The 16835-nt window shown below is 35.0% G+C and overlaps 2 protein-coding genes across 8 annotated transcripts in view; one reads left to right on the top strand and one right to left on the bottom strand.

Moving 5' to 3' along the window:
• Cask (peripheral plasma membrane protein CASK) overlaps nt 1–16835 on the top strand; it is a 240234-nt gene that overhangs the window by 1106 nt on the left and 222293 nt on the right. For all 7 annotated transcript variants that reach the window (XM_076765678.1, XM_076765683.1, XM_076765685.1 and 4 more), the window contains exon 2: nt 14164–14276. In XM_076765678.1, coding sequence (XP_076621793.1) covers nt 14164–14276 — 113 coding nt within the window. The remainder of the gene's footprint in view (nt 1–14163; nt 14277–16835) is intronic.
• Nucleotides 3622–6751, bottom strand: LOC143341637 (salivary endonuclease-like). The gene is made up of 3 exons (XM_076764606.1): nt 6659–6751; nt 6120–6594; nt 3622–4562 (listed from the first exon to the last, which is right to left on the bottom strand). The coding sequence occupies exons 1-3, from the start codon at nt 6711–6713 to the stop codon at nt 3875–3877; spliced, it is 1218 nt and encodes a 405-aa protein (XP_076620721.1). The 5' UTR covers nt 6714–6751; the 3' UTR covers nt 3622–3874.

The following is a 16835-nucleotide window of genomic DNA, read 5'->3' as shown; positions in this document are numbered from 1 at the left end:
CGCGCGCGATGCATGCACCGCGTGTACGAACGATGACGTATACATGTTGACTCAAAAGGGGCGAATGGGTAACAATACAAAAGTAGGGGAAAAGGTGCAAGTCTATACTATAAGAAAGCTGATCTCTGCGTGCCGTTCGAACAAATTTTTTCCAGTTTTTGGGTTTGATAAATTCTATCTACTAACATGACCCGATACTTTTATTAAAAGGCAAACATTTTTCCAGTTCTTGAATATGTCCGATGGACAACAAATAAACTGTCACATTTCATTGACATTTCCTCTCACTCCATTGACAGTAAAATATTGATTCGAACATGTAAAGCATTTGTTTACATAGTATTGAGAGTCTGGAGTTCTGATTCTACATTACAAACAGTTGGGAAGGTTAGTTATCAGACAGGTATAAAATAAATTATACTTAATGCTAACCGTATCAAATGGAGTAAATTGTCGTGCCAGATATTTTTACGGATTTCAGCTTATCTATTAAAGCTTATCTATTGACTGATTCCTGTTTAAAAACTATATTAAATACCAAGATTAACTATAGAGTCTGTAAGTATACGATTGACATTTTATGTATTATAAAGTATGTACATAGAATATCATTAGTATATAAATTACTTACAGACTCCCACAGTTACTCAAACTTGGTATGTGCTCCAAATCCCACGTCTCTGTGGGATTAGAGTTAAATAGGATTAAATTGTACATAAAGACATCGAGTCACGCATACACATTAATCCCTCTTTCATCAAAAGAATGCATACGAATTGAAAAGGACTATTAAGTAAGAGTCTGATTCACTAAGTAATGCGTCGTTAGAAAAAAAAAGTGGGGAAGTACATTCATTTTGAAAATCGAAAAAGTGTTGCAGCTTTGCATACGGTTTTCTGTACTTTCATGTAACGAACGCGGGAGATCTCTACAAAACTTGCCAAATACCATTGCACAGCTCTTAATGCTGGCACGTATGTAGGAGCTGGGATGGAAAAGTTGGTCTACACCTCTTTTAGGATGCTTGTCTTACTTTTCATCCTCCTCGTAAATCACTCGTGGAAGGTCGTGTATGCTACGACTATGTTTTCTGAAAAGTCAGAGTAAATTCTTGCAGATGCAATTTATCCTTGACCTTGATTCTGGACAATCGTACGTAGCAGACCCGTTGGAGATAATGGAGATAATGTTTTATCGTATTAATACTACCAAAGTTTTTATACTCGAGTGCGACACAGTATGAACATATATGTTCTTCTTAATTCCGGAACAAAAAATTGAAATAAATTCTTGGTAATTCGTTTATTTTTTTTAATGGGATGTACTTTATAACTGCCGGAAAATGAATTCTAATCCTCTAAATGTAAATTTGAATTATATACCAAATTGGAAAATCTGTAGGGTCTGTAAATAAATTTTCATAGTATTTATCATTTAATAATAATTATATTTTATAACATAATATTACAGAAAATGTTAGTATATAAATATTCTCACAGACTTTATAGTTACATCCTAATAAAACTAGAGTTAATATTCATTACCAAGAAACTAATACAATTAATATCACATATTTTATTTTGGTATCATTTTCTGCGACTTTCCAGTCTCATTTACTGTTGCAGTAGACGTGCTGTTTGTTTCGTGTGTCATCCCTTTGGCATTCAGCCAATTATTAACGGAGATAACATAAAGTTAGACATGATTCGTAGAAGTAGAGTTAAGTGTCATTGATCCTAATTAGTCGTTGCCTATACAACGATACGGTGGGAAAATGTCATTGTATCTATTTACAACTCATTAGAGATCATGTTTTATTTCGGAGAGACGTTCAAATGGACGCAGTACTATTGCAACAGTAGTCGCATTTAATATTTATTTAGTACGTCGAAAAGAATCTGCTTGTAGATAGTCGCTCTGTTGTTATGTTTTGATGTTTCACTATTGTAATGTTTGAATAATGTACTGAGGGGCACATTTGTAAAGGTGGCAAACGAACAAAGACTTACAAAACCAAATAAACGCATGTTTTTATGTTGTTTCTCCTTTCCTCTATTACTTATATTTTTTATTTCCTTAAGTGGATATCCTAGATTGTTAGTGTTTCGATAGTTTAATTGTAGTGAACTTTCAAAAACTAATTCAAAATTAATTTTGTACCCCAAATAAGCTAGTTGCCTATAATTGATGTTATCCGATGTTTTCTTTAGTGAGACGAATGATAAATTATACCGATATTGGTTTGGATTTTTCTTCAGAAGTTGACTGAAAATTGCCTTAACCGATACAAAGGACCCTATTCTTGTTCATGATAATGTATGTGTCCATATCTCATGTTTGATACTGTCACATTTACTGTACTTCCTACATTTATCTCCTATGATTCACCACTCTTTTGGTCGCTCGAACAGTATTCTGAAGCAGCTATTTTGAACAGTATACTAAAATGTTCCCTATAAAAAAAATAACGTTTCAACTTTATCCAATGAAAAGACATGCTTTTAGTATTGCACCATTATATGCTACGTTCGAACAAGTTTATTTATTTATGATATGTCCATAAAATGACCTTGGGTTTAAAGACATTACTTATTGGAAAATTATTAAATTACTTAGTTTAGCTCAATAAGTAGGTAAAATGATTTTCTTTAAGAATAACACATTCTCCGAGATGCGTAATGAGTCACTTCCGGTGTAATCTCAGCATGGTATCTAATCGTCTGTTTCGTATCCTCTGCAGTTGTTGGTTATTCACGATGAACTCGGTTCTTGATTTATTTCTGACCTCATGATAAAAATCATTCTTTTATAATAAAACCAGGAACAGTTAGATGATTATTTATGATTCATTAAACACATTAACATAGAATTCATTCATTAACTACACTCAACGAATACACATTCTTTAATTTAATTTCTTCTTAATGTGTAACAGTGGTTGCGGTATACGTCGGTGAATACTGTGTGTTAGAATTACAAAATTGTTTGAAATTTCAGCTACAAAGCTCCTGGTGAAATGAAATACGAAAAAAATGAGATTTATGCGGACGAGGAATTCTTATTACCCTTAAGTTGCTGGTTTTACTTTTTCGTTTAAGTTGTCTTATGGTAACGTCAGGATTGCGAGTACTGCTGTCAGAACGTTAGTTATAGTACCTTTGCACATTATAGTTTGCACAGTTTTTTTTTTATAAACAGTACCAGTTTTCCAAAAGTTTTTAATTAAACTCGCCTGTATGTCAATCTTTTTTTTTACGCTTGTACTGATTTTTTTAAGTATTTCTAATTTTTGCTAAAAACAAACATCTTATTAGTTATCTCTTCTTTAAAATAACCTAGTATGTAGCCTTTATCAACAAATTGAGATAATGAACTGATAAGTATTTCGTAAAGAGACAAAATAGTAAGCAAATAAACGCACTTGCTCGTATTTACACACGTGAATTAAAGTGCTTTGTCAGTGCAAATAAAAATTATGATAACTCGCATCTAAAAATAATAAAATTTATCATTGTTGCTGATAAATTTTAACGTTAATTTCTGTCGATTCACTAATGTTGTCAAAAAAAACTCACAAAATAAAATTGAAACTATAAGGAAATTAACCACAGGGATGGTAAAATTAGAACAAGCTGTATTTAAAAGACGTGTTGCGTATGTCGATGTAAGATATATATAAATAAAACAATATAGAAATATAGGAACATCAACGGTAGTATTTTTCTTGGACTTGTGTTAACTGCCCAATGACATTCGATTGGCAGCGTACATCAATGTACATAGTTTCTGTTTCCCATAAATCATATCTATCGAATTGCAATATCCCAGAACCGTGTCAAGAGTTAGATTTGGCAAGTGCTTGTGTTCTAATTGTCTATACAGGAGGTGATATTAAATCTCCTATCACATTCAGCGGCGGTATCGTCGGGATTTCCTTCCGAAGACTGTTAATAGGGCACACGTACGATACACCTTTTTTTATATTAGTTGGCATCCAATTTATCCAGTCTATTTTGGATTCTATTCTGTCTTTGCACAGGTAAATACTCCCACTGATCGATGGTATGAAAGGATCATTCAGTCCCACGAACGCAGTACCCTTTTTGCTCACTGGATCATAAATGATTTTCCAGAAGAATTTAGGCACTATCAGAGTCTTTTTCGTGCCAGGCTCAGTCAACTGTATCTTCTGTTGTTGTCCATTTTTGTCTGCCATTGTCATTTGTCCGTGAACTCCCGTGTAAACTTCAATGTCCCGAGAACTGCGTCTGGTGAAGTTCTGAACACTCACTTCCAGAGACATCCAGTTGCCACCGTTGAAGCTGACCCATTGGGGCGCAGCGTTTAGGTATGAAAAGGTGGTGTTCTGTTGGCTACCGTAAATGAAGTCACTTTTGGCCGACATGTGCCCGCGCGAAAGAAATTGACCCTGGTTGATGTACTGCTTCGCGATTTCCTCAGACTGTAGAATTTGTCCGATTATTTTGACCTGAATTCTCCAATTGTAGAGCCTTTCCATATTCAGTCCGGCGAAGTATTTCGCATCTCTCCAATTCCTAAGCCTAAAATGAGAATTAATGTAGTATGGCAGGATTTACACTGTGTCGTTATCGGTTTTCTTTGGGATATTCGAGCAAGGTAGTATACACATGTTTCGCGTATAACACTGTGCTCCGAAGAAATGGGCGTGACTCCTAAGTAGAGCGCCTTAAAACCGAAGAGAGGCACCAAAGAAAATTTTTCTTTTGGAAAATGTGAATAATTTTAACTTCTGTTTCGATCGATGCATTGGTTATTTATTTGAACTTCGCCCTTTCAGTATGCTGTGACTCTTCTAAATAAAGTTACTTAGAATTGATACAGGGTAGAAAGCAATAACAATCTTTATATGATCTTTTTAGTAATTCGTGTGATATCGCTTGGGAATGACAAGCAACCAGCAAAGGAGATTCGATATGATTTATTTAATCAATGCCAACGTTTCGACCACCATGTTGGGTGACTCCCTTCAAGACTTTCAGATACCAATTCTGTAAAGTATTATATAATGACGAATTTATACATTTTGCCGAGCACGCGTCCATCGGAAAATTGTTCAGAGTGAATTGCTAGATGGAATACAGTGTGAATGCCTCGGTGCAAAAGCCATTGGAGAATATTTCGATGGATGTTTGACGGACGGTTGCCTGACGGATAGATCGAATCCACCTTAATTGGGCGTGTTCGTATGTATATAGGGCGAGGTTTCACAATTTAACCGATTTCAAAGAACGGTACACGATGAACGTCAATTATCCATAAGTATTTCACAGCGCTAAATCTAATATCGATCGCAATAACGATTCATATACTTATTTACAAAATATTTTTGATTCTTTATCTTGGAAAATCTTTTTTCACCCAGTGGAATCTTTTTCCATGTTTACATCTACTTTAAACATTTCTTTTTTAATTTTGAACACCGTATAAATCCTCATAACTTTTTACCATATAACTGAGACGAAAAACCACCTCTCGGAATTATTAGTTTTTTTTTCTAAACGAAACTACATTACCGTATTATACTTTTATCTCTTGCATACCGTAACCGTCGTGTAGAGTTCTACCGTGTACCACATGACCTAAAAAAATTTTCTGAAACTTATACATTTTAAACGAAACATTGGAAACTTTATTACGCGAAGTTAGTTCCCTCGTGTTTCTAACTTTCATCTCTAATAGAATACACCGACGCACGTTTATCAGTACACTATTTAGATCTTTTCGTGAGCTCTCTAAAATAGTCTATCCGTTTATCGATATATATGTCGATATACGCGATGTTAATACTGATGTATTTTCCACATATGGAGAATATTGGCAATGTTTCGCAGAAGCAATTCATCTATCTATATAGAAATAACATACTAGATTGCACCATGTGATGTATTATTTTGCAAAGAAACTCGTCCAGTTTATATGGAATGTATAATATAAATAACGTGGATTGCTTGAAGCCAATTACTAAAGAATTTGCAATCATAAATTCTTCCGCGCGTATGCTCTCCTAAGAATTATTTGCGAACGGCGTTGAAAATTCTGTACATAAATATTCAACAAATTAATGCCACGTAGCTTACCTGGGATATCCAGTCTGCACACTGCCATGTTTGTTAGACATATTAAATTTTGTGTAATAAGTCTCGTACGTATTGTCATTGCGACACAATTCTATTGTCTGCAAGAACCTGTCATCCAATTGAAAACCGATTTCCATAGAGTGATATCGGTTCAGACAAAGCTTCTGAAGACTCCTGACGGTGATTTGCAGACTAGTTCGACAGGCCAATGATGACAAAGTACGAGGAATCCTATCGACGCTGAAGATTGTGTCCCTGATACAAGTAACAGTAGCTTCTTTAGGATTGGGTACAACTTGGATATAATTATCATTGCCAGGGCATGCCAAACGAACAAATCCATTGGGGGATTCCAAAGAGCTCACGACTTTCTTGCTAGGATAAAAAAAGGATGTCCCATTTTCTGTCAAGACCAGCGGTTGCGGTTCTTTTAAATCGCCATTTTCATGGTATTGTATGGACACTGCATAAAACGCTGAAGAATTGAAACACAATTAGTATTTATTATGATCACTGTGTGTTTTTAAAAATAAATTTACCAGAGTACGCTGTCGGTAGGAAAAGACAAGTGAGCAAGAATAAAGATGGAAACATGATTTATTGTCCAGCTTGACACGCGAACCATTATAATTGTCTGAATTATTTCTTGCGTTTTATATTCTTCGCCTTAATATGATATCAATATATTTTATCTTATGGAGATACTTAGCGATAACAGCAATCAAGACAAAAGTGAAAAACAGCCAATGATCATTTTCATCATAGCCAATAATGATTTTTACTTCTAGTGAAAACATTGTGATAAAATAATCTATAATGTCGTTAGTCGACAGTGTCTAGCTCAATCGTTATACCGTGTGTCATCTTTGACCCTAAGGGTACACCAATCTCTTGCGACACGTATTTCCATTAAGTCGGTTAAAAATGGACGATCGTAGAGTATGCCAATAATTGGTCTACCTATTTTGGTTTCACCTCAATAAAAATGTGATCGATTAAAGCGTGATAACCGGAAGTCTACCGCATTATTGGAACGTCTTTATCATAAACATACATTGTGTTTATGTTTACGCGTACGTTCGTTCGAAATTTATTCAGAAAATGGACCGGTATTTTCCTTATTCGTGTACAAAGAGAATACGAACTCCAGATGCACGAAGTTCAACGTTTAAAGTTTGTTCAATGTAACTTCATCTCGGAAACAATAGGGCGTCGGTTCACGTCTGGGAAGATCGTCTTTGATGCCAGGAAGGGTAACTTGATTTCATGGAGTCGATTTTAGTGTCACGTTTGAGTTTGAGCGGATCAAACTTTCTCACTACAATATTCTTGATTATACGTGTCAGTATGTCTACTTCGATCTGACACTGAAGCGTGCCAATCTATGCGTTTAGGATAAGAATAAATTCTATCCGTCCGTGTATACTAAACATGACAATTTTTAGTGAATTGTATCAGTGATAATATCATGAACTAAGGTAGGATTAAAATTTTTGAGGTCTGGGACTGGGACATTATCCTTCTCTAAACATTCGTGATTTATTAAAATTTATTTCTCAAGTGAACTTTTTAAATCGTTGCCAGTAGAACTAAAAGGATCAAATTGAACATATTTACCCACGGTTTATGAATGTGTTTCTAAAGACTTCGGTACGGTTGGAAAATGTCAAGTAACTTTCTCAGAAAAATATCCCCGATGTATAATAGGTGAAATAAATATAGCAAGGTACTTGAGAAACGCTTGAGAGTTCTGTTGAGCAATACTAGTACACAAACCGCCAAATACGGTTTTCGTAATTTACTTAATGGACCCGAGTTGGGTCCGCTTTTATTTTTTGTCATGAATCTTTGTTTTTCTCCCGTATTTCTACGGAAAAGTTTTCGCTTAAGCGTGACTAGAGAAAGTAAGAACTCAGGAAACTTTCCAACCGATGCTCGCCGAACCGATGTGACCGAACGGTTTCTCGTAATTTTTGGAAAAACTTGCACAGTGATCTAACTTCTTCTGTTTGTACATGATATTCAAGACGCTGGATAGTCAAACGGAGAGACGAGGCACGATGTTAATTTATAAGAAGAGAAATATTCCTCCGCCCTAATTTTTCTCTCGTAATGCAAACGTAATACATGTATTTGAATTTATCTCAACGTTTCATCAAACACGGAAACCATCAGTTTCAACAATCACGTTTGTTAGTTGGTTGAGAACTCATTTCACGCACATCAGCAACAGTAAATCAGTAGGTTATAGAAGTGTTTATGAGGTACAATAATAGCTTATTACTGGTTTAAAGGAACCCCGAAATCCTGTGATGTGTATTGAAAGTGTTGTTTATTAATGAGTTTCTCTAATAATTCCATTTATCATGTTCAATTTCCTATCCCTCCCGTTTCCTGTTCGCGAACAGCGAGCCCGTCACGTCTATATGCGTCCAATAATGTGGAAACAACTAAACTATAGAGGTAGAACATTAATGTCGATCGAGAGCGACTTTAACGATGCACTTTGACACCGAGTGCTGTTTCCGCCTTCACAAGTAAATGCATGCTATCTAATTACATCAGGTCCATCGTTCTTATTACAGCTATTGCCTTTCTTATTCTGTGTGAACGTTATGCTATACTCTAGAGTCACTAGTTTAGAATTTTCCGAAATATTTTCCATACCTAATAATGTATATTTGATTTGTAAATAGAAATCAATGCTCTAGTTCGAAGAAAATTACGTAAATTCCGATTGTCTTCATTTTCCAAGTTGAACTAGTTTCCGAAATTTTCAATATTATCACAGGGAAAGTTCTTTTTTAGGTTGCATCTATACTTACAACTGAAGCGAACTGGAATAAGCTTGAATCGTAAAAACGTGTAGAAGGTACTATCGTGGGCTAAACATTAAAATTAGAAACGGAACCGATCCGTTTCGTTCGACGACCGCGTCGAAGTTTTTCACGAAAGTTCGCATTCGCCTTAGCAACACTCGTACGAAAGTTCTTCTTACACCTTCGTGACTTCAATTTTCTTCACATCGTAGGAAACTGAACAGTGGAATACGCGACATTTCTCGGGCCAGCGAACTCTTACAAAAGAGGTACTTCTGTCGGCTCTTGCAAAGTTATTATTTAGTTATTATTTAACAATGAAAATATAACAAGAAGGAAACAGTTACCAGAGACACATGGTTACGATAGTTGAAAGGATTGAGTAGATAAAAAGTTCCAATATCCGTATGGATGTTGAAATCACAATAAGCGTCCATCGGTATACGAGTACAAGAAACGTCGAAAGAGCTTTAGTTGCTACAGTAGAAGACCGTACGGTCCAAGCGATAAAATCTTTCTGCTTTTAAAAGACTTAGTACTACTTGAAACTTTTAGTTTCCCGTCCAGGACGATCTTTGAGTACTTTGCATGTAGGTCACAGACAATAAAAACCAATAATTTTAGGGCGGTTTTGGTTTCCTGATCAGGCAATGTTCACAAAAAATGTTTCATTCTTTATTAATAACATTCTTAGCAGTAGTCGCGATCAACTTTTGTTAAAATAAGATACCTATACGTACGATAATATTTTAGGATTCCAGTCTTTAAGACATTTGATTCTGTCTGGCATTAGAGTACTTAGGAATATACACTTATGTGGGTACTACAGGATTCGAAGTTTCGAGATCAAACCAATTGAACCCGATCCTATCTATACCCTCGAAACCTTCAAGCATCAAACTACGGAAATCTAATCCTTCGAGTTATATGTAACAGCGTGAAAGCTGGGATGGTAAAAAGGTGTCAATGAATTTTCCTCGAAATATCCGATAGAGTTTTAAAAAATTATTTAGGTCGTGTGCTCGGACTTTTACATTAACCACTTAACTTACGATGGTAATGGAAACTCCGGTTGGCTCTTAGTTTGGTTCCATTTTAACATCCTAATTGATTTAGGTGTACATTTCGACTGCGAAGCCAGTCCTCATCTGCGCATGAAGAAATAGCCTTTGTGAATATACATCACTTCGTGAGTACGGATATATAAGCCAGAAATCAAAAATGATAAAGCGAATAAATAAAATTTATTTTTTGAAATTGAGGTATGACTTAAACTAAATTCAGACCTCTGTAAAGATAACATAGATTTATTCTTATTTTTCATGAAATTTCAATTATAACTTGATCAAAGATAGAATGCTACATCAAATGGTACGTTGAAAATAGAAAGACGTTTTAATAACTTTCAATCTGTTCACGATGAACATATATCTTGTATCAATAAATGTGCGGAGTTCAATTACTACAGTCTCAGGTTTCATTTATAGGTTAGAATAAGGTCAAATATAGCAGTTTCTGGTGCTACCACTAATCTGATATATAGCAGTATTATATCTATAGAGCGATTCGTTTATGTAGACGATATTTAATTACTCGTAAGCTTGTAATGTAAAAAAAATTAATTAAACAAAAGTTACGTGATATCGAGGGTGACGTACAGGGTGATTCACCTAACTTGTTGTCTCTAAATAACTCGTGAACTGTTTGTTCTATGAAAGAATGTTTCAAACAAAAGTTGTACGACATCGAGGACGATGTGCAATAAAAATTGATTATATTCTAGAAAAGTTACAATATTACTATCTTCGATTTCGGATGCCAGGGTGTTCTTCGTCAATTTACTGCTGTTAAGGGTATAAAACAACGAGATGTCGATAATTTGTCGTACGAAGTAGGCCGTGTTGGCGAGAAAGCCGCCTTACTGACTCCTCTCGAGGTTATAGATTGTCTCACAGAAGAGCTTTTAACATCGAAAAAGACAGAAGACGTCGTTTTCCATAATTCGTTCAGCAACGATGAGAGAAGAAGGTAAACGAGTGAGAGCTTCGAGCTGTACAAGGGCTTTATGTATGCATGAACTCTCAAGACAATCTTTAGGATCTTTTTGTAGCGTGTTTAACTACTTGTAAAATCATGATTTGTTTTTGAAAATAAATAATCTCGTACTGTGTCAGAGATGGGTAACATTTTATTCAACTATTAGATGACGGATTAAATGACAAATTATAACTTTTTTTTAAAATCAAAATTTTGTCCATCTCTGCTCTTTAGAAGACGTCGGAAGATGAATAACGAAAATCTTGATGTTATCGTAACATATATTTTAGATCCGCTTGCTTATGGGCTTCTCTCGTCAGCTGTTGATAGAATTTTTCGATCACCTGTACATATCTAGGTACGAATTTTTTTAGATTAGGACGTTATCTTGAAGTGTCTATTGTTCATAGAGCTACGCCTTTTATTTGATTGATTTTGATCTTCAGTTTTGACATCCTTCATAGACAAAAATGTTAGACTTTACTCTACTCTATTATCAAGATTAGATTATCGTCCGTAAATATAATTGTACCTATAGGCACATGTCCACATATTGTAAACATGTAAAGTTTTTAACAGATTGAAGTGGTATAACAAACACTGTTGCTGAAAGGCATTAGAGGACGTACTACCTGAACGCTTTCTATATAGGGTGACATCGAAATAGGTGGTTCCACTTTGACAGTGTATTCTATTCTTTCCAAGAATGATATAGGGTCTAGAAAGTGGTTTTTGTAATCACTATAATCACTTTTGTTAAGGATATTTCTTTGGACGCCCTTAGGCGTTCACCGCATGCACTGGTCGAGTAGATGCTTATAAATGTCCGGTATCCTTAGGGATCAAGAGGCAGAGATAGCGTATGGCATAGTACAGAGTCCCAGATGGATTGTGGTCGTTCTTAATCACGAGATGTACCGTTGTTCTTGTAATGAATTAATATTCTAAGACCTAGGTGAATTGGGATATGATATAACAATGTCTTTCAAAGATATATACTGCATCGGATCTGTACATCCAAGTTAAATTAGTATTGATGTTGTTTCTTGAAGAGGGTTCCTTAGAGGATCGAATATAATATCTAAATAAACAGGAGAAACTTAATTATTGTTTTTTTGGTCATCTTAGACTTGGAAAGAAAGTGTAACTTGGATGTTATACAGTGACTAACGACTTTTATATATTAAAACCTTGTACACTTACACAACTACGATCGAATATCCAACGCGTTAAATCTGTGTTTGGCAAGCGTTCTAACTCTCATCGGTGACTGCGCTCTTAACGTTAGCATTGTCTTTCTCCTATTGGCTGTTTGTTGGACAAAGGAGGTGGATCTGTTGTAAATCTCAAACAGGTGTTTCTTTGAGTGAAAAGGGATGGTTTCTAGATTTCTTTGCTGACAAGAGGCATTGCTCAAGTGTGCTGAATCGATAGCGTTCTCTTTGAAAGATGTTCTTCGGTGCTAAAATCTAAGAAGACGTACTTATTTTTCAGTCGTATCCAATCTGAAAACTCAATTCGTTAAGGCACTGTCCAGATCAATTAGAATAAGTTTAAGATTATTTAAAACTTATTTAAAAGGTAAGATCCCAAAATATGACTCTTATTGCTGGAAATTTCTCACTTTTCATTGGGCGTGTAAGATTTTCCGTGCAACAATGGAAGTGTTACAAAGCGAGGGAGTATATTCAATTAGTTCCCTAGAAGGACCTTCCTTGAGTTCGTCTTCTTGACTTGATTGTATCACTGACAACCCTTTTGCTGTACTTACCCGTGCGCTATTTCAGAATGTTGCTAATTAAAACTAATTATCAGCAGTTCAGATAAAAATTGAGACAAATTGTTCACTAACAAGAAATTGTTTTATTAACAAGAGATTATATAAGTTATGCGATTTACTCTCTGTATCAAAGTATTCAGTGGACAGAGGATGATCTTGGCCGTTAATTATTAAATCAGCATAACGGATTTCTATGAATCGACTGATTAAAATAGAACACAAGCACGACGATGAATAACACTTTTGAATAATAACTGATAGATCAATGTTGTCAGCTTAGCAAGTTCATGAGTTGATAGAAGAGAACTGGGTTTGCAAAGTGAAGTTTCTCGTGACAAAGTTCGAATCTATATCTAACTGTTAGGTAGTTTAGTAGCCATTTTTGCCCACTGACCACAAACTAAACTTGGACTTAACGTAGCCCTTATTCTATATTACGCCCTTATTCCTTATATTACGAGGGTCGTTTAATAAGTCCTTAGAAAAAGATAGAAAAACAAATTATTTTAGGCAGATTTTTTGTTATTTTTCAACATAATCTCTTTTTAGCTCTATAAGTCTTTCCAAGCGTTTCTCCAACTTTTTTAAGCCATCTGAAAAGTATGATTTCGAAAGGTCTTCAAAATAGGCATCTGTTTGGGCGGTGACCTCCTTGTTCGACGTGAACTGTTGTCCGCCGAGCTATTTTTTTAAGTTTGGAAATAAAAAATGTCACCAGGGGCCAAATCCGGTAAATACGGTGAATGTTGTAATAATTTGAACTTTAATTCCATGACTTTGGCCATCGAAACTGCACAGATGTGCACCCGTGCATTGGCTTGATACAAGAAGAAGTTTCTTGCTTCAATCGACAATAAAAATGAAACCATTTGGTGAATATAGCTGAAATTTTGACAGTTGCCTAGTGAGTCATGATGCTTATTAAAAGCAAACCATTTTCGATGCTACGAGCACCAGGTCTTGGATTTTTTAAAGATTTATTGAACGACCCTCATACCAATCGTAAAGGTGTTTTCTCTTGAACGTCTCCTAGTGACAGAATATATCGATAAGCCTCCCCAGGGTCAAGATCCTTCGTATCTATATCCATGAAACAATCTTTGACACGATTTTTCATATTTCATCTGTCATGCGAATTAGACTGATCAAATAGGAGATACGTGTGGCCGTTCGATCGCCGCAGAGATCATTTGTTGCATTGCTGGTTGTCACGAATTCGATGAATGCGCGCGTGATCAACGTTCGACGAATTACCCAGCCCGTTATCGGGTTTAATAGAGCTCAGTTTCTGGCTTTCCAGCTAAGCTAGCTATCGCGTTTATGGCTGGCATAATTGGGGATGAGTGACACGAACAGAACCGACCGTCGTGATTATTGTCACTGAGACCTTTTTTTCCGTTTGTTTCAGAGGACCATTCAGTGTTGTTCGGAAATGCATTCATCGGCAGACGGGGCAGACATTCGCCGTAAAAATAGTCGACGTTGCAAAGTTCACCTCCAGTCCTGGTCTAAGTACAAACGGTGAGTCCCCGAGGATACTGAATGCGCCAATGTACAACTCGGTGTGTTTCGCCATTAATTTCCGCTGCCTGCTCGAAACATAACGTATTCCCTGTGCCTGGTCCCGCGTTTCCATATTCTCTTTTACGACGTACGCGTACTTACGTGACTTCGAACCGCTCATTGTGCGCTTCAATAGGAATTGGTTTCGTTGTCGCGAACCTATGTCGATGATCTTAATCTGGCGCGCGACAGGTTCCAGATATGGAGGAGTCCTAGAGTCGTTATTAGAGCCATTTACGAGACTTTATTTGCATTAATTAGCGATAGGAACAAATGTAAACGCGTTGACTAAACTAAAATGTACACGTTGCAAGAATAATTAAGTATAGTACTTGGAAAAGATAGTAGATTATTTATTACTGTGAAAACCTCGTAGTCTTTTTGTTCCTTTGAGTATTCCTGATTCCAGGTACGAACAGCCACCGTGTTAGTAGAAATTGGAGCACGTAGGTGGGTTTAGTGTTTCACAGAAGTTTCTTCGGGGTTGAAATAATCGATTGCACCTCTTCCGTTCAAATAACACGTTATTACTATAATTAACTGAGAACATCGGGTTTAATTCTTGCACGTATTTTATTTATGATGAGAGATGTTTGAAAACAAAAAACATAAAGTAGAAAAGCGTAAAAATATAAAGATTTAAGGTAATCGTAATTAAATAATATCAGAATAATTTTGATACTTTAATTGTCTATATACTCCTCTTCAGAATAAAAATGTTAGATTTGCAATGTAAGTTAAAATAATATTACAGAAATAGTATTTTGTTGTCGCGAATGTATGTCGATCATTTTAATCTGGAGCAAGGGAGGTTCCAGAAATTGATAAGTCCTGAGTTGTTATTACAGGAACTTCGGGATGAGTGAAGTATGAAATTTTGTTTGTATTAATTAACGATGGGAGCAAATGTTAACACTTTGATTATCCACTGACCCACTTGTGGGTCAGGACAGTCTTGATTCAGGAGTCCGCTCAATACAGAATAAATATCACCGACACCAGTTGTCTAAAAGATTTTTAAAAACTAAAATATTTAGACACGTTAGAAGAACTTCCCTTCTAAGAAAATGGAGTGCAACATTTATTGCTATGCAAATCTCATCGTCTTTCCGTACGTTTGAATCGTATTCGCGATTCCAAGTATGGATAGTCAACGTACTAATAGTAGAAATTGGGACACGTGGATAGGTTTAGTGTACATACCTACAGGAGTTTCTTCGAGGTTGGAATAATCGATTAGTGCACCTCTTCTGTTCAAGTAACAGAGATCACTACTACTGTTACCTGAGAATATTGAGTTTAATTGTTGCACGTATTTCATTTATAACAAGAGATGCTTGAAAGTTGGGAGCGTATGAAAAGAGTGAATATTTCGTTAATAAAAATAAAAAATGTGAGTATAATTTAAATTTGCATTTTAATTATTGAAATTCAACTTTTACAATTTAAAGCATTTAAAATGTGCAACGCAATATAAATGAATTTAGTCGATGTTTTATAAACGATAAACGTGGATAAATAAATTACACGGTAACCCAAACTTTATGGGTGAATAATTTTTAGTGTCAAGTACTTTGCTACGTACAATAGCATTATTATGGCATGTATTAATTTTCCGTTGTTATTTTATAAACTTTGTTATATTTTAAATTTGAATTGGTAACGGTGTACGAATCGTATGTATTTCAGAAACAAGTATACAAAGGGAATGATGATGTATGAGTTTTAATGTGAGCTATGATATATCTAATTTTTTGAAAAGTAATATGCTATTTGCTTGTACTGAAAACATTTATTGTCAGAAAACTTCATAGGCATATACTATGTGTAGTGTATATTTCTGCATGTCTAATAATAAATATTGTATTTTACATACCTAGGTGTCTAAGAGATGCATATTTCTAATAATAAGTCAAAAGGAGATGCGTCGCGTTAAGGGTTAATAATATTATGAAAATGCGTCATAGTCGGAACGTAATTTCAAGAGATACTCGTACGTCATAAAATTGATGAAATTTAATTCCTCAGACGACTTGCTTTGACGAAATTTGAATGAAATATTTTTCGATTAATGTTTATTCCATATTTGCTGATTTCATTCCAGACATTCTATCGTCCTTGCGATAATTTTTCAATTATTGTCCTAAAACTTTCATTCAATATTAAATACGCTACTTTTGAAATATTATCCATTTAATTTTTTTACCCGTTGTAAAATTAAAAGTATTTTATTAAATATCGTTTTGATAACATCTTAACGTAAAATTATTTCATTCCATTCTACTTGACATATATTAACTCAGTAATTGGAAATATAATAACTTATTGTTAAATCACAATAGATCTCATTGACTATGACAAAATTAAAAAATTGTTAGTTAGAAATTGCTAATTTATTTCTTGAAAATTGATCTACTTTTCAGTATTTTTAATTTGTATTGTTTGCGTAGTACTTTATCGTTTGTGTCATACTTTCACATAACTTCTATTTAAAAATGTACAACTCACAGTTACAAC

This window comes from Colletes latitarsis, chromosome 5, assembly GCF_051014445.1.
Source record: "Colletes latitarsis isolate SP2378_abdomen chromosome 5, iyColLati1, whole genome shotgun sequence".
Lineage (NCBI taxonomy): Eukaryota > Metazoa > Arthropoda > Insecta > Hymenoptera > Colletidae > Colletes > Colletes latitarsis.
This window is presented reverse-complemented; position numbering and strand designations above follow the sequence as displayed.

Excerpts from the sequence above, each read along its gene's own strand:
- LOC143341637 (XM_076764606.1), bottom strand. The coding sequence starts at position 6,713 with ATGTTTCCATCTTTATTCTTGCTCACTTGTCTTTTCCTACCGACAGCG. Across the intron at positions 6,595-6,658 it reads CCTACCGACAGCGTACTCTG|CGTTTTATGCAGTGTCCATA; the intron begins GTAAATTTATTT and ends TCAATTCTTCAG. Across the intron at positions 4,563-6,119 it reads GTGCAGACTGGATATCCCAG|GCTTAGGAATTGGAGAGATG; the intron begins GTAAGCTACGTG and ends TTCTCATTTTAG.